The 24324-nt window shown below is 32.5% G+C and overlaps 1 protein-coding gene across 3 annotated transcripts in view; it reads left to right on the top strand.

The window, feature by feature from the left end:
• The window catches only part of LOC129805534 (uncharacterized), a 332356-nt gene that overhangs the window by 227734 nt on the left and 80298 nt on the right, over positions 1–24324 (top strand). For 2 of the 3 annotated variants that reach the window (XM_055853510.1, XM_055853511.1), the window contains 2 exons: positions 11314–11803; positions 15381–16404. In XM_055853510.1, the coding sequence (XP_055709485.1) occupies positions 11381–11803; positions 15381–16404 (1447 nt within the window). In that variant the 5' untranslated portion in view covers positions 11314–11380. The remainder of the gene's footprint in view (positions 1–11313; positions 11804–15380; positions 16405–24324) is intronic. The other variant, XM_055853512.1, reaches the window with a different exon arrangement.

The following is a 24324-nucleotide window of genomic DNA, read 5'->3' as shown; positions in this document are numbered from 1 at the left end:
CCAATAGGATTAGCCAAGTGACTGCTTTCATATTTAAAATCGCATAATAGTTTTTAATATTCTCAATTATGTGTACTAAACCGTCTAGCTGCATAATTTCTAACTAATGGCCTCTACATACTAGAGAAATTTATGTCCATATTGAAGAGTTTTTCCTAAATAAACGTAGGGAATTTGCTTCAATATGGTGATAAATTTCTCTAGCATATAGAGACCATTACTTAAGGTAGCGCCATGAACCTATTTTTATAATTAGATAAAGTAAAATTTTAATCCAAGTTTGTTTTTTAATAAGGTTTTCAAATTCACAATTTATTACAGAAAATTAATAGTATATTGGAAGATCTTCTTATGTCCTAAAGTGAATATCCTAAGCTTTTAACCCTTTGGAACCAAGGGATTCTTTGTTAATCAAAAATAAATACAAATTGTTTTTACAATTGAATGTTATTTTGATAGTTATCTTAATGATCGGAAGAAGTTATTTTCAAAGGAATATTTATAGAGCTTTTTTCCTATTAAACTATGTTAAGTGATCTTCAGACTAGAGGTTTAGTGCATCTCTTGCAGACTTGTTGGAATAGTATCAAATGCTAACAATTCCAATAATTTTTGAGAATTTCTTGGGTCAATTTCCATTAAAATGCAATCATTAGTTAAAATTTTCGCATTAATCTTGATTTTAGTAGGGTCGAAGGAACATCTATTCGGCAGAGAACATATATTGGCCATTTCGCCAAAATATTCATATCCCAAATAGTGCAAAATAGGGTGCCAATTGGTCACGCTACAATTTCTTAAAGTGCCAATAGATGTTCCTTCCACCCTAATTACAGTTGCTAAGCCAAATGTATAAAACTTTATAAGTTTGAAGCTCGTATTAGATAAATAGATTTAAATGAATAATAAAGTTTTTAAATTTGAAATAAAAGTAGTTTTTCCAATTAGAGTTTAACAAGATGGAATATTTTCCAAGAGATTTTATTTGTGTTCACATTTATACAAAGATTCTTAGTGATTTTTTTTTGTGATTTCAGTGATTTAACTGATAATAATAGTTATACGACACTGTGTTTCGTATAAATAATAGTATAGTGATAATGTTAAACAAATTACAACCCGAAAATACGTTAATTTTTCTTCTCGGTAAACATTTTGTAGGAGACAATGTTTTTTTAACTGTGGTTTTTTCTTTTCCAAACTAAAGTGTTAAAGCAGTCACATATCACTATTCTTACCTTCTACCGTTTATAATAATTGGAAGTGAAATCAGGAGGTACCAGGAGGTACATTTGAGAGTTTCATTCGTTCACCGTTGATGTGTATGGCAAAATCCACTCCTTATTGTCCGATAAGCCCTAAAATAGTGCCTAAAGCTGGGTGTTCATTACAGCCTTTACTGCTAAATCCCCCTTACTTTGTATCACATGCGGTATGCTATTTTGTGTCTCGGGAAGTTTGAAAACATTTTAAGCTTATTTATCTGGAAAAAAAAGTTTAATTTTTCTTATTAAGGTAATTTTTTGAGCATTTTAACAATTTATTAAAGACCTGAGGCCAAAGAGCATTGTTTGTAATGCATGTCTTTTGAAAAGTTGAATCTTTTTGTTCTGACTACTTTTACTCCGTGCGGAATTCGTTTTTCGATCGACTTATTGCAAAAAAATCCTGCAGGGACGCAAATTTTCTGATTGTATTATTCCCATTATTCCATTTCATGCGAGTTTTTTTTTCGATACTGAATCGTACATAATCCTGGGACTCCCTATACATATATACAAACCAAATCTAAAAATAACAAATTTTAAAATTATTTATGAACATTTTCACTTCATTCTGTTAATTTATTGTAAATTAAGTCATAACCCAAAATTGGACCAAAGCTCTATATAATGCTGCTTATGCTTTCTCATGGTGTTACAATCTTCTAATGACAAGGTAATTCATAAAATAATGTTTAAATGCTAATTAGACGTTGTGGTTTTATTGATTAAACAATTTGAAATTGAACTATAATTAAATAAAACATCGCTGTTTATGAATCAATTTTTTTTTATAGTGGCGCCATCCAAAAATTCCACAAAAACATTTCAAAAACTTAAAGTTCAAAATTGTAGGCTCTGTAGCGTTGTAATTTCCGCTTTGAATAGAAGTATCCAAGCTACAAAAATATAGAAATTCTATCTAAGAGGTTAACTCGAGAATCATATTTCCTTCAAATATTCGTAAACATATTTTTGGGAAGGGTCATTCAATCTCCAATGTTAATTTGATGTCTCGAGAACGTGTGCATTAAATTCGTAGTAGGAAAATATTTGTGGAATGCTTCGCTCCAGCATCAATTGATGAATGATTATCTCAAGAGAAATTCCCTCAATGGTGTATCAAGTTTGCTAGTTCATTCTTCATGCTTTCCTCCCGAAATCTACTGAGAATTTTTCACGACATTCCAATCGACCTCGAGGGATGTTGCCTGCATTTCACAATCTTGTTCACTTACTCCACTGACAGGCATGCTATTCATGAGCAAAAAAAAAGGAAGAGATGATTGCAGAAGAGTTAAATCCAAAAATACGATTCTATTTTAATCCCTAATGTGCACGACTTCATTGAGGGAAAATTTTCCGGGAGGGACATTCAGGAGAAAAAAAGCGACATGTTTATTCGAGTGCAGTAAATTCAAGTCTTCCCCATTGAAAATATTTCAAGAAACGACGGGCAAAGTGCATAAATTATTGAGATATTTTTTTTCTTTTTGTAAAAATTTAAGCACAAAGGTTGCAGAAATTTCATGAGCTCTTTCGTGACTGGTTAATGAAATTTGATAGGCCAAAAATGTGATTTTGGCGTACCACTGAGAACTTTTTTTTCCATCTCAAATTCTGAGTGGCGACGACGTGCAAAAATATACCCATGTCGACAGATTTAAAACATTTTTCCACTCATCGTTCAATAATCTCAGGTTTAGAATTTCCTCAGAGTCATTCTTGGATGTGTGGAGTGGAAGAAGAAGAAGTTCTTTTTGGGTATTTATCGCCATCACAAAAAGCCCCCTATTTTTAAAAGTTGGGTTAGTCCAAAGGAGCGACACTAAATCCATTGTGAAGTATTATTTGAAATCATTTACTTTTATGAATGGCAAGTCTCAACACAAGAATCTCCACAGAGATTAGAGGAGAAGAAGATGGGAGAAGAAAGAAGTGCCCAGGGTACCTCACATTCTTCCATTATTCCCCTGGAGCCAGTCAAACAAGAATCATAAATTGAGAATGCTAATCGTTTATCACTTAAATACTCTAAAAGTCTCGACTTCACTACACCACAAACATTTTATGATAATTTAAATCCGATTTGAAACCACGAAAAATTATTTCTTTTATATTGATGCTCAAAAGAATGGTTATTTCTCGCTTCCTCCAGTTTTTTTCATTCAATTTTTTTTGGTATGTAAAAGAAGAGACGAAGAACTTTTTTACCGAGGCTTTTATATCAATCTCCAAGATAATTACGATGCAATTAATTTTTAATAAAACTTGTACCCAGAGAGTATAAAGCTCTTTTTCAGATACTCTGCACATATAGTGCTTAAAATGCATTTTGTGAATGATTAAAATGTTATTTATGATATCAAATCCAACGAAATACAATGTTGCGTGTTAATTTATGAGCAAAAGACCTGAAAAATAAAAGATTATTAGCAATCTCCTGTGACATATCACTTAGTACGTGAACACATTAATGCTTAATATTGCTCAATCTCGCTTCAGTTGCTTTATGGAGTGACGGATTATGCAATTGAGATATTTCTATTTTTGAAAAGATAAAAGAATACCATGTCGCACTTTGATGAAAATGAAAGGCAGCTTTTTAATTTTGCTTCATTTCTTAGGGTAAAGTGGTACAAGTTGGACAGTGGTACAAGTTGGACAATGGTACAATTTGGACAGGGCTTTCTGTCTTGATAAATTTAGTACTTCATTTTTAATTGTATATTTTTAATGCTTTAGTTTTATAATTTGGGTCCTTGTGCATAAAAACAAGTTTTGTACTGTATTTATCAAGAAAAAAGCCATGTCCAACTTGTACCGGCGAATTGTCCAACTTATAACACTCATTCCAAATTATAAAGTTTACCCTACTTCATGTGTTCAGTTTAAACCATCATTTACTGTATGAAAAGTGTTGCATATCGATTAGCATGATAAGAAAATTCTCACAATAATTAAGTGCAAATGTCCATGTAAGATCCATATAAAGTGCCATTCCTAGTAATTGAAGTGGACAATGGCTCATAGCAAAGACAAACAAAAGAACAGAGGATATCGTCAAGTGTTAATAGTATTTAATTCTCTTTCTTTACTTTGCATATTGAGCAATTGAAAATAGGGAAGGGTAGGACAGATTAATTTTTTGCATATTTTTTTCCTTTCAGATAAACATGTATTTTAATAATGCGCGGTACCTAAACTCAATTTCCAGAAAAGTCTCCCTAATTTTTGGTCAGGCAGGATTGAGAAAATTTTCTAGGATAAACCTCTAATCTGAAAACCATATGCTTTCAATTTAACATTTGCAATTGATTTTATCAAATTGCATAAAAACGAAACTTTATATTTATATCTAAATTGTGTCTATATCTTATATGTTGTTGTAGTTATAAATCGAAGTACAATAATTGCAATTAAGACAGGTCTGGCGATTTTGCTTTAAGTCATGAATTCATATTAGGGCTAGTGTAATGCAAACTTAAGTGAATATTTTTAAAAACAATATTTAAGTGCTTTTTGAGTACCTGCAAATTAAAAATTTTATGGCAATACAATTTTTTCAGAATGTTTTCTGCAAAATATTCTCTTCTTTCTGTAGTAGTATGACGGATATTAAAATGCTATTAAAAAGATTACTTATACTGAAAAGGACAAGTTTTAAAGCGTTTTCAATTTCCAGAATATCAAAATTAATCAATTAATAAGCAATATATAATATTATCTTATGTTTAAAAAAATTAAAAGTTTTGTCATAAAATCCTTGCTTTATTATAGTTTTTATGTCTTAATTTTTTCTTTCCTAGAAATTCCATCATCTTTGTATAAAATTACACATTAAGTTGAATTCGACTTCCCCACAAAAAAAGACCAAGTAAAATTCAAGAATTATTTTCCTCTTTTCTTGAGAAAGGAAAGCTTAAGTTATCAGTTAAATTAATGTCAAAATTAGAGAATTTCTATTCTGATTTAATTCTTATGATGTTTTATTTTCTTTTAATTTACTAGAAATTCGACACTTATTATTTAAAAAAGTTTATTGATCAGTAAAAAGCATAGATCTAATTTTTTTCAAATATTAATCTAAGAATTGAGGGAATTGTTCTTATTTTTATTAACCCTATACCCAACTGTAAGTCATTGTATATAGGAGAGGATGGTGAGCTTTTGGACGTTGTCAACCTTTCAATATTTCATTTTTTTTCCTTTTCTAGAGATAAAAATCTATAATAATAATTCTCTTTTTACTGCTAAAACTAAAAGTTACAGCAGTTATATAATCCGTTTTTTTTCTTAACTCGTCACCGACCTAGAGCTTAAATGGGAAGAACTTCAGTGACCTCAATAAAAAAACGTTATCTTAAGACGTTATTTTTTTATTTACTCCAAACCAAAAGCTTTTGGTTTGTTTCAAAAACGGTTCCTCCGTTTTCTTTTAATTTTGAATATATTTTGGAGGTAGTTCAGTTCAATATTTCGTCCGAACAGTAGAGCCTCGCTATAGGCCATATTTGGTTCCAGATTTGACACTTGGGTCGCAATAGAGTCCATGTCATTTTTTAAAATTATCAACAACTTTTAGTATTGAAATTACTCGACGGCTTCCACTTTCTTTGCGACTGTGGTACTTGTCCTCACTCTCTTCATTATGGATCAAAATTATCACAACTATTCAATTAAGTTTGCCAAAAATATTAAAATAATTATGACAGTATTGCATGTCGCGTACTAAAAAACATAACCTAACCTAAAATCAGTGTTTTGAAATCAACGGTTAATAAATTCTGGACCACAGAGCGATGGCCTATAGCGGGGTTCCACTGTACCTTTCTTTTAAAAAATCGCCATCTTGAATTTTTTAAGGTCAAAGTTTAGCCACTCTAATTGAGATATTTTTAACCGATTTGATAAATTTGGAAAGGACTTGAAATCAGCAATGAATCGGTAAAATATCCGTAAATGGCTTTTCTTATTTCGTATTTAATTTTTTTTATTTGTCCATGTGTTAGTAACTCATGCCAAAACATTCTAAAATACGCATTTCTTTACTAATTTTAGATTTTGAAATTCTTTTATGATTTATGAATCAATTTATTCGCTACTAAATCAGTAAGTACCAAAACACCATGCGAAAATAATTCACGAAGAGCTATATCTCGAAAGTTCGAGCATTTCGCAAAGCTAGAACGCTTTGCCATCTCTTTTTTAGTAAAAATCAAATTTTTTTTCATTTGATTAATAAAATGGAATGTTTACTTCAGAAAAAGAAAAAAAAATAAAACAAAGGCTGAAAACATTTAAAGGATGATCACCTTCCCCTACTAAATTTTATTTCTGCTTAAAAGAATTTTATTGAATTTTATTGAAAGGAATCCAACTGAGTGAAACTGCTCCATTCTCCCCTACCCCATAATAGATTTTTAATTATTCTTTTTTTTATTAAAGATGAGAGAAGAAAATAAAAGTATTTGAATGTTAAATGTATTCAAATTCAAAAGGGAAAATCAAGCGGTTTTAAAAGTTTTTATAAAATAAGAAATAAAAATTCTGAGAATTCATTTGTCGATTGCCGATTTCTTTCGCGAAAAAGTTTGGATTTGTTGTACAAAATTATTAAAATTTCAAATTTGTTGCTTCAGAGATTCTAGGAAATTTCCTGAAAAATATTCAGTATCCTCAAACAAGCTTTCAGCAGAACCTTTTAACCTTTCATCTTCTTCATTTTTCTTCTCAGAAAAATATAGTTAATGATTGCTTTTTACTCAGAGCTCTATACAGAAGAAAAAGAGCTAAAAATATTCATGTTTATCAACATTTTGTGGTTATTATGATACAAAAACATCTCTGCGCATTAATAATTCATTCATATTTCTCTTAAATACTAGAGTGTGTTAAGTGAAAATCGAGTCTGACTGGTGTGTTTTTTACTACACCATGCTGTCAATTACATATTAAATTGTGATAAATTGTTCTTCTCTTCTTTCACATGATATCCCCTTGGATTTACTAGGTGTAAAAATCCATAGACAGTCCTCACATTTGTAGGCGAAAGTACTATTAATTTTAAACTCAAGAAAACGTTCAACAGTTAGGTGAGATATTTTTTGAGAAACTCTTTGCTCCAAGGCCAAGGAATACAAGATCCTCTTTCTTAAACCAAAGATACTCGTCACTTTGTTTGAGCGTTGGCGTACAATTATCTTACAATTTGATGCCTTCGGGTGGGGATTTGTGATTTGGTAATTGAATAGAGAAATGCTGTAGAAGAAATTAGAGATTGTTGGCATCTTGTGTCATGGATTTTCTCAACACTCCCACAGGCAACTCACAAGATTGCTTGCTTGGTCAATCTATTTGTCACTTCCAATAGTTCTCATATGTAATTATTTAGATGAACAGTTCTTAGTACATCGTCACCAGAGATAACGAGTCAACTGAATATCCAATCAATTGGGACTCAAATTAGAGTTAGTAATCTTAGCTTCTTTCTCTGGGTGGATTGCATTAATGACAAGAATTTCTCTCAACAAAATATATCCATTTATTTCTGAGTCACAGATAAATTTGAACACCAAAAAATTATATATTCCCAAAGGAGTGTAGGCGAGAAATTTCTACAATATTTTCAAATTTAAAAAATCGAATATTGAATAAAAGACCACCCAAAAACTGTCGCAAAATTTTAATAAAAATTCTCAATCAATGACTAGAGAAATGGAAGCTAAAATATATTCTTTTATTTGAAAAGCAGAGTTTTTTTTATAGAATAAATTAAAATTTCTTTCAAATATCTCATTTACTCTATTGAGAAAAATTTTCATCATACTGAATTTCATTTTACTTATGCAGAATATATTAAATTCGGTCAGCAAAAACATTAAAATAGATGCTACAAATAGAACGATAACTAAAGAGCAGTGAAAATTTAATTTGGTTGGAAAAAAATCAATTTTGATTAGTACGCAATTAAACTCTTAAAGCAATGAACTTTTCATGCAATTTTTGGAAACAGGAAAAAAAGGTTTTTATTTTATTTGCAATTATGTTATGAAATTATTTAATTTAAAGGAATTTTGTAATGATTTACATCATCTAATGACAAAAGATTTTTTACTGCAGATTTTTTTTCAACTAGAACTAGGTAATAGATGTTAAATTTTCAGCAAAAGATAAATAATAAACATTGCTTAACAGGTTTCACATCGTGTAAAATTACCAAATGTAGTTTTTACTGGTTTGGGTGGGAAAACAGCAATAAACAGTTAGGGGAAGTGTTTATAATTTTGAACACTTTGATGGTAAAGTTGAACAGTACAAATTAATTGATTAAAATTATGGAATTTTCTTCGAATATTTTATGAATAGTGTAGGGCAAGTCTTTCAGGCTTCCTTTCCTTATCAGGAGACCAAAATTACAAGCAAAGTGTTCAGAATTACAAGCAGTTGTCCAAAATTACAGTCAAATGAATGTCTATATTTTTATTAATTTTTAAATATAATAGGATTAATTCAAACTGCTTTCCAATATCTTTTTTTTTATTATTTTTATTTAGTAGGGATTCATCTAAAAGATGACCCTGTCCCAAATTACAAGCACTTCCCCTATTAACAATTTTAATTGATGTTTTCTTTAGAAACTATAGTCGACTGACATACATTTATTTTTAATGGACTATTTTAATAATTTAAAATTTTATAGCACTTTTAAAATAAAATGACTACAATAAAATCACTCTGAAGCGAGACGTACAAATATCCTTTTCCTAATGAATTGACCACGCCCCAATAAGTGCTATTATTCTAAAAGACTTACATTTTTCAGTACGTCAAGCAATTTTCAGGTCTACAAATAAATAAATAATTAAACAAAATAAATATATTTATACATAAAATACACATTTTACACTGGTGTATCACACTTACACAATAAAATTTTATTGTGTTTCACATTAAATTGTAGCTAATGAGCGTTTTAAAGTGTGATTTGCGACTTTCAAAAACAGAATATTGAAAGTTTGTTTTATTTGACCTACCTTCTATTTGAATCAGTTTTACATTGATTGGAGAATTTTTTAAATAAATTTTGCAAGAAAATTTTTAGATTCGTGATAAACATTTTGCACTCAATTTGTGGTTAATTTCCCGGTATTTTCTTTATACGGGAAAATCTTTATGGTGACCTTAGCAATATTTTAGTTAGAGCATACAATATTCGCCAAATTATTCAAGATTAGTTTTAAAGAAAACTTAGAAAACATATAAAAGCATGTTCGTATTTTTCGTCACATGAATATCCATCCAAGAAAATTTTATTTGGAAATATTTTGGAAATTTTTTTTATGGAAATGATCTCGTTTTTACAAACAATTTTAGATCATAACAATCAAAGTGCAAATAGATTTGACAATATATTTGAAGATATATATATAAATAGATTTTAGGGTTACATTGACACTATCTAACTTTTTTGGTCCTTTTCCTGAGAACAAAAAAGCTAATTTTGAGAAATTTCCGATGAATAATTTCAATAATACAGAATTGGTAAGCACCTTGGGATTGGGTAACTAAGAAAAAGACTATTTCCCCATTTTTTTAGGAGGAAATTAGGAAAAATCATCTTTTTCTAAGCTACCTCATCCCCCGACGCTCACCGCTTCTCTATTATTAAAAAAAAAACATAATATTCACTCTTAGAAAAGCGAATAAAAGAAAATTATCAACTATCCGAACCACTTAAAACCGTTAAAACCTATCAAAACCGAATTAAAATTGGATTCATTCCGATTTTTACAATTGCCTTCCAATGATAGCTGTTCAGATCTATGAGACAGTTATTGTGCCTTTGGTCCCAATCCGTCAAAATTTTTTAAATTGATGCAGAAATGGATCAGAGAACAGAATTTCCCCAAAAAATAGTTCCTAAATGAATATCTAAAAATTTAAAGGTCCTATAATAAAGAATTTTGCTGAATTTTCAATGAATTCAAATTCACTATTGAAATTGAATTTAAGCGAGTTTACAAAAAAATTGTGTTCTTTCCTTTTGAAAACGGTTTTGTAGGGGGATGATCCTCTAAAAATATACTTCTCAAATACTCATCATACATAATTTCAAATTTGGGCACTTGGTAACTCTCTCACTAAAATTCTGGCTACGCTCTTGATATTATATAGTACACGCGAGTGTGGCCTAAATTTACCTTTTCTTCTGAAGAAGAGAAAATACGCTCCGAAGTGTGAATTTTGGCTAGGAAAGAGTAAGCCCAGGTGGAGCCTGCTCTTCTATCATTTTTATCAATTTTGAACTGATCAAATTTACTTTATTACTACCTATACTTGAACAAAATTAGTAGCTATATGTTTAGACGAGGCTTAATACTTCATCTCAATTCTAAAATGTTGGTAAACTGTCACGATATTGCATTAAACCATCTTCTATTTCATTTAAAAGTTCTCTGTGGATTTAAAAATTGCCAGTCCAACTTCTTCATGTGCCAACATGCGGACTAGAGGAAGCAATAACATTCAAAAGATAACATATTGGAATATGTTACATTCAAAAATGTTTGCTGGTGCATGTACATACAGTAGGACTCCATTAGTGTAAACGCATATGATTCTTATATTTTTCCAGTTTTTCAAACCATTAGTTATTGCTAGTACTAGTTCACTCGGTAAATTTCAGGTTCTTAGTCAACAAAAAAAAAGTTTAAAGGTTGAACATTTCCTTTTTAGTTTTATATATATTTTTTAAAAATAATTTTTAAAATTTGATGCTTTGAAACTATTGGAATAGTACTGTAGGTACCTCCTATAACAGTTTGCATGCAAAAGCCAATTGGTGATTTCTGGAGGACAAAATTGCGATTGAATCTTTGCGCATCGCTTCCCTGTGGCATATATCCCATCCTTAGTCATCCACCATCACTTTTTCCCCCAACATATTCCGTCAATTTTCTCATGTCCCGGAAGGGCGTCCGTATCGGTGGAAAACAGTGCAATAATATCCGCTTTTTCTCTTCCGTGCTCTCTCATCTTCTCCTGGCAGAGTGGCGACAGAGTTCAGTCACCCAAATCGACATATTGGCCTTGTCCCTGTGAACACAGAATGCACGATGGAGTCAAATACGACAACAGTGGGTGGTGGGCGTCGAGGGAAGTTCCAGCATCCGCAGTTGCATCAGACGCCTACGACGGTGCACCATCACGAGCACCATCACCAGAAGCAGCACCACCGCTATCCCAAAGACGACATCGCCATCAAGTATCCCGGTGGCAGATATTCCAACCTCTGTTCACCCACTCACCCACCCTTTCCGCTCTTCCCGCCACCCCCTGACTGCCCACCACCGCCCCACACCAACGGCGCCCCAAGTTCTGCGCCTCCGGCTACCGCGACGGCCCCGCGAAAAGTACACTGCTACCCGGATGACCCAGACAGCATAGAGCTGTGCCTAGAGCCGGAGCCGGCGCCCACAAAAGCTTACAAAGGCGGCACAGTGAACGGCTCCGGTGCTATCAACGCCATTGAGCCACAGGTTGGTTATTTGTTACCCCATACCTATACCCCATCTACCACTACCCACAAATTCTCATCATTTGCACAATTTCTCACCATGTAAAAGTGCTGTAAGATAAGGGTGGGATGCACATCCAAGGCTTAGTGAAATATTTCACGAAATCTTTATCGGAAGTTGCAAGAGTTGAATGTAGCAAATGTTTTTGCGTTCAGCATTGGGGGTTGATTTGTTAAGTAAACCTCTGTTATAGCTTATTCCACTTACTACAACATGCTAGTGGATATGTTACAAGGATTTGCGATAAGGATATTATTGATCGTACAGTGTAAAGTATACAATATCGCCTGGGATGGATGTAGCCTAAATTATTTCAGAAAATTAAAATTTTTGACAGTTATACAAGATTATTTTTATAACCGTTTTTCCTTGGTTAGGATTTGCAAAATGTATATCATTGCAGTTTTTTCCGTTTGGCTGCCTATCAAATTTAGAATCCTAAGGTTGTGAGATTGCAACTAAAGGTTTTAAGGGAACCCACTATTAGTTTATCAGTACGATTTTAATTAATATTCTATTAAATTTTTTATTTGGTGTAAAATACTATAACCAACTACTGCTTTAATTAAGTTTCTGGAAAAAGTAAACGAGAATTTTCAAACAGAACATACCGGAATATTAATCATTCTGTAAATTTCAGAAAAGTAATTTAAAAATACAAAATGAAAAGCAATATTTATCATATATAATTTTTGGATCAATACTTTTAATTTATTCATAACAAATAAAGAATCCAATGGCACTGGCACACCTTTTCGATTTAGTGAGATTCCATTGATTGAAATTTTACGTCTCATTGTTTTGCACTTAAAATAGATACAATTTTGTCTCTTTCTGTCAAATTAGAATTAAATTTGAATTAAAATTTATTGAACATAAATTTTAAAATTAGTCAAAAACACATTGAAAAAATAAATTTTTGGACGAATTTAATAATTTTTTTTTATTAACATGACCATAAGGAGTCAACGAGTAAATTAATCAAAACTGTCCAGTCCAGTACATTATAATTATTTACAATATATAATACACTCTATTAATTGTGTTTATTATTTACATTTAATTATAGTCTTTTAAAAATTGTGATTTTCATCTTACTTGTGCAATTCGATTCATTTATAAATTTTATAAAATATATTATGTTTTATGAAATATTGTAAATAACATTATGTGAATATAAATGGTGAGAAAGCGACGTAGCTCTGCAAAATGTTCCAATTCGGAACTTTTGTGCTATATCCAAGAAAATAGAGCATTACTGATTTCTATTAATTATTTTAGCTGTCCTGTGGGTAATTATATAACCGTGTGGCATTGTCATAAGATACATTCAATTTTTTTTATATGGTAAATTTAGGAAAACTATTCAAAAAACGCGATTCATAACTGTTAAAAATGATTTTGAAAAATCATAGTAATTGTGAAAATAAAAATCATTGAAAATTGTTCAAGCCGAACGGACGCAATTTTTACTTAGCAATGCCAACTGACCGAACCAAACCCATTTATAACCTTGCTACGTCCCCAACAATAGCAATTACAGAGAGCTAGCTTTTTACACTAGCCATTAGGCTTTCACTTGGCTTTAAAATTGTGCTGCTTCCTCCAGAATTCAACGATGGAATTTTGTCAAATGACTTTGTCAAATTGTTACAAAATTCCCCTACTGCTCATTGGAAACAGCATTATAGGAAGAATACAAGTGATTCTGTTCAAATTTAATTTATCGGTTCATAATCAGTTGGAAAGATGCCCAAGAGTGGCTATGCAAGCCATTGAAGAAGGCGTCGACCTCGAGAATTAGAATCTTGTCTTGGAGCGCCTTGGGATCGAACCCGAACATCTTTCTGAAGTGGCGGAGGATCGGCAAACGTGCACTGCTAATTTGGATGTCATGGGTCCGCGACCCCAATAGGGATAAGCGGTTGAAAATGATGATGATGATCAGTTGGAATTAATTCGCACTTGTCAAGGATTTGAAGGCCTTTCCAATGAGCCAGAAACTTCTAACAAAACAATAGGGTTTATGAAATACGAGTTAAATTTCAACTTAAACTTTTGATCTTGAAAATTCTATTAAAATAGATTCAACGATAAGGGCCTCGAGCCTCGACAGACCTGAGGATTAGCCGAGAGACGGCTTAGCGTAATTATATTTGGAATAATGATTTGTAGGAGTCGGTTCTTCTACAATAGTGCTAACGGTTAATTATTTGAAAGTTGTATGCCATTTTCCCTTCATGACAGCACTAGAGAAAGGGAATGCGAGAGGGAAATAGAGGAGTCTTCTTGGGTTGACCGTGCAAGGAGGATGAAGCTCCGAGTTCTGGGCTCCTGAAAGCGAATAATTTGTTATTCCAGGGTCCAGGACAACAGATTCAAGTACATTTTCATCATTTTCCACTAAGTCGTCTCTCGGCTTAAGTCGTAAGTGTGTCTAGGGCATAAGAATCGTAAGGTGCGTTTTCGTATTCTGAAAACATAGACTTAAAACAGAAGGAAAAGAGTAAGGAAAATAAAGTTTTATTAATGATGCGAAAGTTGACTTATGGAGGACCCACCCAAGATCCTAAGTCGCTATCTCCATTTGTTTGGATCGTTTGGCTTCTAGCTCAAACATATAAACAACAAGATATCTTTACTACACTGGTAAAAATAACAGGATCAAATTGATCAAAATTTGATCCTTTTACGAAGGATGGATCAAATTAACATGTTCTATTATGATAAATGTGCATTCAAAGTTTGAAATTTAATCCATCTTTTGCAAAAGAATCATATTTGAATTAATTTGATCCTTTTATTTTTGCCAGTGTAGGACATCGTCTGATTCCAAATGTGCTAGAAACCCAGGGGGTAGAAGATGGGAATTTTGAGGGGTCAAAAAATTGAGGAATCATATTTTACATTGCTATCACGGTAGAGTACGAGCAATAAAAACTTACCTAATACATCATGACTGTTAATGGGGAACAACCTGTCTATCAGAGTTCAACTGGGAACCATGAGTGGTGACCAGACAATTAATTAACTCTGAGCAATTAATTGAAAAATAATATTATTGACATGTGTGTGAATCTGAACATGATATGCCACATTTCACACTCTTCCAATTAGCAAGTTCAGCATCACTTTTGACTGCAAATTAGGGTTGTCTCGGCCTTTGCCAACATCAATATTGATTATACATCCAGTGTGAGATGAATTGGCAGAATGTGTAAGAGATTTTGAGATATACTAAAGCCATCAATGACACCTATTATATTGAGAGCTATTCACAAATTTAGGCTACTGGAGCAATAATTGCATTGTGAAAGGGAGTGCAGCTTTTTTGCAGTATTTCAAATCCGCTTAGAACTTTATAATCTCCACACCAAAGAGCTTTGGAATAGACTCTGTTATTTAAGTACTTTTTCCAACAAGTAAAACCCACTTTAGCCGCATCATGAGTAAATTTCTCCATTTACTGCCAAATGACATTTAGAATAATTCAAATTTAATTGTGTTTTTTTGTTGTTTTTCTTGGCCTTTTTTGCAGATAAAATGGTCCAGGAACAATATAGCTGCCACGATGGAACGATATGAACCATCGACTAGTTCTTACGGTTCAACATTGCACAATAGTTCTTCGATTTATCATCAGGATTATTCATACGCATATTATGAGCCAGGTGCTGCCATGCGCCATTCCAATGTGCCAGTTCCTGGCATACCAGGGACATCCACACAGGTCACTCCAGGTCCATCACGACCCCCGCCTCCTAATTCGATAAGGGCCCTACTCTCAAAGTCCTGTCGAAACTCAGCTAATTCGACAACGCCTAGTGATAGGCATACTTATACTACAAGGTACGGGACTCAAGAGAATATCTACGAGGAAATAGGAGGTGATGGTAGGATAAGGATTCTAACGTCGGGACAGTCTATGATAAGTCTCAATCAAAGTATTGTAGAGGAAGAGTTGAGGAGGGTACAGAATCGTCATAGACGCGTTCTGGGTGAGCTTAATCTGTCAGTTGAGGCCATGATTATGCCCTCAGCTTCGCCAACGGACAGTCCAACGGAAGAGGAGCCCCATCGCGAACCTGAGAATTTAGCTGAGCTTCTCAATTCAGTGGGACCAACAGATGAGCTACTATCCCCAGTGAGTTCTCAAGCGATTGGCGGAGGTGGTGATCTCGATAGTGGCTTCAGTGGAAGCAGTAGTGGTGCTAGTTACGTAGGAAGTTTGCGATATCACAGGACAAATTCTGCAATGTCCACCTTCCCCACGCGATCTTCCACTCCCAGTGCCGGAGGCGGTGGATCAATCTATGGCGGTAGCTGTCGATCTTCCCAGCGATCCCATGAAGACCCAGGCATATCGTCTTTCTCAACGCGATCCTGCTCCTCCTACAGCAGCGCAAAAGTACATCAGCGTCCAGCTGAAGATCCCGGGCCAAGCAGTAACTGCTCAGAAACCCCAAAGCCGACCAAGAGTAGTTTCTGGAGTCGCAAGGGTTGGCGAAAGTTTCCCGGATTTTCCAGTACAACCAGTGTTAATAAAGCCGGTGCTACAAATGGTGAGTTGGATCTTGAATATTTTCTGTAATATTTTTGACCACAAGATCAACGCTATTTCACTAAAACTAAACTGAGGATTGGGAAAAAAGAATTTTAGTAAACAATTATCTAATTGGGGTAACAAAGGAATTTAAGGATCTTTTCTAATTTAGAATTTTGAGATTTCTCCTCTGTTTTAGATGAATAAAAGAAGAAAACCACAAAGAACTCTTGAACTGGGATCATTGAGACAATGCAATGGTCTTCTTTTTCTCTATGTCCATCTGAAGCTGTGATGAAATCTCTAAATTCCTAATTGGAAATGTTTCCAACTAACTCTATTTTACGTAGTTTAAACTATTTTAACCAAAGGCAAAACCTTCATACATTTAAGTAACTCTCTTTTCTTCAACTAAGCAAGATCTGTTGTAAGCCCTGTACTAATGAATAATACAATTTAATAGTAAAGAATGAAATTATATAAATTTTAGCCACATTTTACATTCAAAAGTCTTAATATTCCTTTTTTATCAATTTGTTTATTTGGTTTTATACGGAATATTTGCAATTTTGTATTAAGTTAATACAAATTTTGTATTAAGTTAATACAATTTCGAACAATACAAAAACCTGGAGATAAATTTATTACATTACATTTAGTACATTTTTAATTTATTCAGTTAAAAAAAATAATTAAAAAGTTATTAAAGTTTGAGCTCTCAGAAAAATTTTGTTTTTCTTCGAATATGATTTCTGGATTAAAATCTATTTTATTATAAATTTTCCAAAATTGGCCTTATACACAGAAAAAATAATACTTCGTAAAATTATTTGTAAATGTTTGTGAATTTCTACTAGAGACTTAGGAAATGTTTGTAAAGCGTATAACCCACTAATGAGTTCGTAAAAGTTTATACTTTTCCACAAATTTTGTTCGTAACATCATAACTTGACGAGCATTTTTTGTTCTTTCTCTGTTTTGTACATATTTGTCAAACAAACATTTACAAACTTATTAGTGGCATATTATGCCTGGAGCACAATGACTTTTGTTTGTAAAGGTGTTTTCATAATTTACTATGAGAGAGAGAGCGAGATGACTAGATCTACGTTTCATTCACTCTCACTGAAATGTCAAAAACATGTTTTCAAAATTTCCTATGAGAGTGAGCGAGATGACTAGATCTAGATCTCACTCACTCTCACTGAAATGTCAAAAACGTGTTTACTAAACAAAAGTTATTGTGCCTTGGGCATTATACGATCTACGAGCATTTTGTAAATACCCTGTAGGAATTTACAAACATTTATGAACAATTTTATGAAATTTTTTTCTGCGTAGTAAAAACATACAAAATCAACAGTTATAAATTTTTAAAGTTTATTGTAAGAGGTTTTGAATTTTAATTCATTTTTTTTTTATAAGTTATTCTAAAAAGTAAAGTTATGGTAAAACCCAACATGGAAAAATAATACTTATTTTTAATTTTAAATATTAAATAATCTAAAAAATATGTCAAATTTATACACTTTTCTCTTATTTATTTAAATTATTTATAAATTATTACCTTTATTCGGAGAGTTTGAGGATCTTGTGTATTTTAGGTTATGATTGATATAACCTATCATTTCGAGTTGCCCTCTAAAACTAAAGGCTGAAATCTGTGAAGATAATATCCTTTTAGATTTAGAACAAGTATTAATAATGTTTTAAATCTTGTAAACATTACTATGGTTATGAATATTCATTCTATTCTTGATGAGGAATCTCAATAAATAACTCCAATGGACATTCAAAACAGACATTCAAAATATTTATAATCTTGACCCAAAACTACCATAAATTTGTTAGCTTGTGTCCCCCCTTATCTTTGCGTTTACTATTGCATGCAAATTTAGTGCTTCTCCCAACCATGAGATATTGAAACATTTTCGTTGCATTTCTATGGCGTTTGCTCACCATCGATTGACGATGACTATGGAGAATTTTGTCATTGATGCCCTGAAATATTTCTCCATCCATCCGGATACTTTCCTTTTTTTGAGGGTGGTTAAAAGATGTGGATACGAAGGACGAATGTGGAAAAAAAAGAAGTGCTGACAATAGCAATACAAGAGACTCTCTATCATCACCCTCTTAGTATGTTGTATTATTGTGTATATCGCTGTATCTTGTCCCGCCCTTAACTGATGAATACATTCTCCGAAGGGTGAAAAAATCTCATAAAGAGAAGAATTTTCAATTTGACTTTCTTTTGTGTTTACAAAAATTTAAATCATTTCTGCTTTTTGCTTTAAAAGAGCTATGTTTCTTTTATTTTTGGCAGGGGGGGGGGGCAAAAGGGGGGAAATCAGGCAAAATGCCTTTGAACCATGCACATTATGGAGCTCAATATTGTTGATGGTGAATGCATTGTCTGTGTGCCCATATAATATAAATCATATAATTGAAACTATTCTTATTCAAGAATGGTATAAAATTTTAGTGGGGGGAATAAACCAACATTTTCCTTTGTCATTTGTCAGACCAACTCCCTCAGGTCACGTGATATAGTTTATGCCGTGGAACGATGTCTCATTCTGGAGCTTTTTCGCAGGGGGTAAAGGCACCCCCATGAACTCCGTGGAATTTTATTCACAGAGACACAAAGATGAGGAGTAAAAGTTAATGTTGTGTTTCAAAAAACTTTTGCCTTTTTCGCTGTAAATTTAACGACACACGATAACGAGACTTAACTAAACATTTTCCTTTTTGCATCATCCAGGTTGTTTTTTCTCCATTCTCTGGGTTGCAATGGCATAGCTGCATTTTCCAGTTTATAAAATTAAGAGAGTAAGACCATGGAGTATGGTGGTGCTTGAGGAAAAAAGTACATTATCTTTTGAAGCTTTTGTTTAGAAGAAAGTTGCAAAGTAACTCTCAAAGTGAAAAACACTAACCGAATGTTGTATCTTTTGCATCCAAGACAATACTGTTCAAGTAGATTTCTCACTCAAGATTGCTGTATTCACATTTTAATGCTACGTGGAATATTTTTTGGAAAAACATTGAGAAGGGATGTTTTTCTTAGGATATTACACTACACTTTTGAAAATAGCTTTGCGAGTATCACTCGTCAAATATCCAAATTTATAAAAGTGACGTAAATTTGTATCACAGACGGAAATTCAAAAATTCTAAGATCAAAATATTAAAAAAAAGGAGAACCTTTTTTTTAATTTCGTAATAATTTTATAAGCTTGCCTAATGTAGTTCCCTGTTTCGATTATGGAGTATCTCAATGGTCTCGAGTATTAATATGTATCAGTTTTCACGTTTTCACTTTGTTGTAAGGAAAGTGAAAGTAATGAGTCTCATAAAATCTTATTTCATTATAACTTCTCTCATAATCATTAAGCAACTTCTTTAACATTTCCTTAATTTTTTTTTACAATTTTTTTAAAATCTTACGCGAGAATTAACTTAAAAGCTCGAAATTCGGTTTTAATTTTTCGAATGTCATTGAAGTTTTTCGTAAATAGGGAGCCATTTTTCCATTTAGTTGATATATTTTTGTACAAACGAACTTCGGATATAAAAACACAGAAATGCATTTAAATACCCATAAAATAGGAGGAGACGGGGCTAAATTGGAAACGATATTTTTCGTAAATTTCTAAAGGAAGCTGGGCTTTAACGTAATATAATTTAGATATTCAAAACAAATATGGATCTAAATTTAATTCTGGATAAGTCCAGCTTCCTCTAGAAATATGCGAAAAATTGCGCTTTCAATATAGCCCTGGATTCAATTTAGTACCACCTCCCCCTAAACCGTGAAAATGATATAATCGATATTATATTAAAAGATTAGTGAAAAGGTTAGTTTTGTAAACTAAAGGTCTTCTATAACAAAATATCTTTGCTAAGTTTAGATGTAAAACTCTTAAAAAATATATTACTTGGCAGCTTAAATAATTAACCACAACTAACTTTTTCAACAATATACAATAAGAATGGTCCCTAATGTGTTAAGATAGTGTATGCAGAAGTTTCTTCTTTATTCTCCTTTCAATTCACTTAACTAACAATTTACAAATACAATATTTTTAAAAACTTTGTTGGTAGCAAACTCTGCAACCCAGATCTTGGTGAAAGCTTAGAACCAAGTGCCTGGTACATTTCTGTACTTTTGCCACAAGCATACCCTTCCGACTCATTAAATATTGACAAAATTCTCATATTCATGTATACGATATAGCGCGGATATTTGGCTATGTTGGCGAGAAACCGCTAAAAAAGCTCCAGGGGGATGTATGATATGTACATAAAGTGGATTTTGCGAAGATCGGAAGCTGAGCAGACTTTGGGAGCATCTCCATTTGGTCGCATATGCAAAGACTATGTTGTGTCACTCTAAAAGTGTGGTACAACAAATGAAATTTTACTATATATGAGTTTCCGGGAGTACCCGTCAAAATGGAAAGAGCAAACATTTGCAGCTACACCCCAGACATAATATTCCTTGCAACCACGGAAAACAGAGCCCCAGAATGAACACCAGATGCGTTCAAGCTCACTTCACTCAGCTCTCTTTTGGCCATGGTTTAGGTTGAAGTGGATGGTCTGGATGGGTGGAAGAAAAATGTATATAGTACTGCCAATTGTTAATATGTATCCCACTTTTATTGGATTGGCTCGGGTGTATACTTCAAGTGGATGGGTCGGAGACCTTTGGGGTGGGTGTCAGAAAGTCCTCAAGCGTATCAAATATGTAAGCACTAGTATATGCTCCATGTGAGTAGTCCCAGTGCTTCACTTGAGAATGTGTATATGGAAATTTTCAGGAAAAACACTTGTGCCGGATGATGGGCCAATGCTACTGCCATGGGAGAGCAAAGAAGTTTTTATTTGTTCAAATAATGAATCCACCCTCATGCCTTATTCACCTCCACTGAACACATTTTCCCTTTGCCGCACTATTTCTCATAATTACGAATTTTCTCATCGCAGAAATTCAATAGTTTTCATTATATTTCACTCATGGTGCTTCTACAACTTTTCATAAATATTTTCACATTTTGGGCTTCACGAGAACAAGCCATACAATAACGACTATATGGTGACTTTACTTCAGTTCATCTACAAGTTCTGAGTTCCATTTATTTAATTCGTAATAAAGGAAAGTAGAAGGGGATTTGTAAGACAAAGGTAGTTTGAATCCGACATACAATTTCATAAATTTTTATCCTAATGCATGACTGAAGTAAGTGTAATCAAAGCATAAAGTATATGTATGTATTAACGTACCCACAAATGTAAAATTCATGGTAAATTTACCGTCTTACCCTCGTGTTACACTACACATTAACATTTTAAAACGAATACACTTAATTTCGGTTAATATTCGTTTATACGAATATTAACCATATTCGTTCGTATTTCGCTAATTTACGCACTTTCATTACAATTCTTACGCAAATTTTCCATTACCGTATTACCTTATCTCATACTCGGTGGCACTAGGTGAAAATAATATAAGAAAATTGAAGAAATAAAACGAAAATACGATAAACGATAAGCAAAGAAAAATGTACAAGAAATTAATCGTCCACTTTTTTTGCTTACTGTTTATCGCATTTTCGTTTTATTTCTTCAATTTTCTTATATTATTTTCACCTATCAAATCCGAGTATAAGATCAGGTAATACGGTAATCGAGAATTTGCGTAACAATTGCAATGAAAATGCGTAAATTAACGAAATACTGTGAGCATTTTACTGTCAATATGATTCTGCCCTAAAACTTGAACTCCTAACGGCGTTATCACACTTGCACATTAAAATTTTAATGTGATTCACATTAATTGTCGCTGGTGAGAGTCCAAATGCGTAATTTGTTGATCTATTTGTTGATAAAAAAATGAAAATTTGATCTATTTGTTGATAAAAAGGTAGACTTGGACCGCAAAATATGATATAAATTGATTTATAGCATTAATGCGATTTTCTCTTTAATTTTTAATGTGAAAAATATTTATGCTTTAGGTAAATTTAAACTTATTTTTGCAGGCCAAGTCCACTTCTTTATCAATAAATAGAAAAACCCCAAATATTAAGTGACTCAAAAACACAAATAACATAATTTGGACGCTCACAAGCGACAATTAATGTGAATTACATCAAAATTTTAATGTGCAAGTGTGATAACGCCGTAAGTTTGCCAAATTAAATTCATTCCAAAGCTAAATTTATGCCAAACATTTTTTTAGTGTAATTTTATTATAATTAATTAAACTCATTTATCACATTTTTGGAAAAAAAAGATTTCTGATGATCAAAATATGTATTCTTATAACGATTTTTTACTGACAAATTTTAATTGTTCCTTTATTTCCCGACTTTCAGTTTTTTATAAAGCAAAAATTAAAGCAGTTGTTGCAAATAATTCAAATAAAATGTGATGGGTTTTTGGAATATTATCTTAAAATTAAATGGAGAGTTATTCATCACCACTTTTCTCTACACATATCTTTATTCTTCCAACTTTATATCAAAATTCGTATGCACATACGAATGTAATATTCAATCATAACAAAAAAGTCATGATGTCAAAGAGTATTAGCCAATTTTCGCTTCCTAAATTTGTCTTTAAAAAAAAAATTGAAACTGTATTTGAAAGTCAATTAATTAAGCAAAGTGTAGTGAGAAATAATTAAAAACCCTGATTCAGTGAACTTGCCTTAAGGAGAAAAACGAATAGTGGAATATTTAAGAGCATAAGTTTTCGCTCAAAGTGTCTCACAGTTGAACGAGCTGTGCATCTGAGTTTAATTGAAAATCAATTGAAGGATTTTGAGTAAGGTTTGGTATAGGGGAAAAAAGGGAAATAATATAAAAGTTTTTCCAGAAAGAACACTCAATAAATCAATTACCATTATTTAGTATATAAAATGTTCTCCTCTTCAGATCCATTTAATTTATTTGGGGATGCGGAGAGAAAAAGGAGTATGAATAAAAGTTTCTCATATCACTCAAATATCGGAATTATTTTCTCTCTTGTGAAAATGCCAATCCAATTTATAGCTAAACATTTCTGAGAAATTGAAGCTCTATTTTCTTGTACACCTCTTCAATGAACCATAATATCTTGGGAAGTTGAACAAAATGAGAAGCGTAAGGAGCAACGGAAAAAAACAGGAGGTCTGTTTGATGGGATAGAAAAATCCAATTATTTTAATAACTTACAAACATTTCCTACACGATTGTATATTCTTCTAAGGTTCAACTTTAATGGATTTTCAGTGGTAATCTCCTCGATGTATTTATTTGCTTTCAATTTCAAATACAATTGATATTTATTGCCCATACAAATATCCCCATTTCCACTGTCCCTTTTCTTATTTCCAGTCCATGGTGATTCAACACCATACCATCAATATTTTTCCTTCACAATCCCTTCTCAAGCAATTGTTGTGTCTTCCCCGGAGATGAGTTTATTTATGAGACATTGTAACATTTCTCACGTGGCGCCTTCTATCGTTGCAGCATCATTAGAGATTACACCTTTTTGCTCGTTTGCAATTAGTGAAACATGACAAAAATCTTCTGGTCTTTTGCCACTCACACACTGTGGGAGAATTTGTCAGAAGCTCGATTTACTTGATGGGATGTCTCATAGAAAAATTTTCAATCATGTTTCACAAATAATCGTCATGCTGGGGAAATGCTGTTTAATCCACCATTGAAATAGAAAAGAAAGACAGTATGATGTCAAAAGTTTGAGCGCACGTAGTACTAAACGGTTTTTGATAAAGGTATGGTGTACGTACAATTACTTTTATTCTCTAAGCATGTTTTAAAGGAAATTTGGATCGTTCTTGCAAAATACTTTTTAAAAGAATATGCCAAACAGAAGTTTTAATTACACTTAATATTTTTTTTTATTAAAAATAAGAAAT

The sequence above is a fragment of the Phlebotomus papatasi genome, chromosome 3 (assembly GCF_024763615.1).
Source record: "Phlebotomus papatasi isolate M1 chromosome 3, Ppap_2.1, whole genome shotgun sequence".
NCBI classification, from domain to species: Eukaryota; Metazoa; Arthropoda; class Insecta; order Diptera; family Psychodidae; genus Phlebotomus; species Phlebotomus papatasi.
Note: the sequence above shows the minus strand (reverse complement) of the source record. Positions and strands in the feature narration are given on the sequence as shown.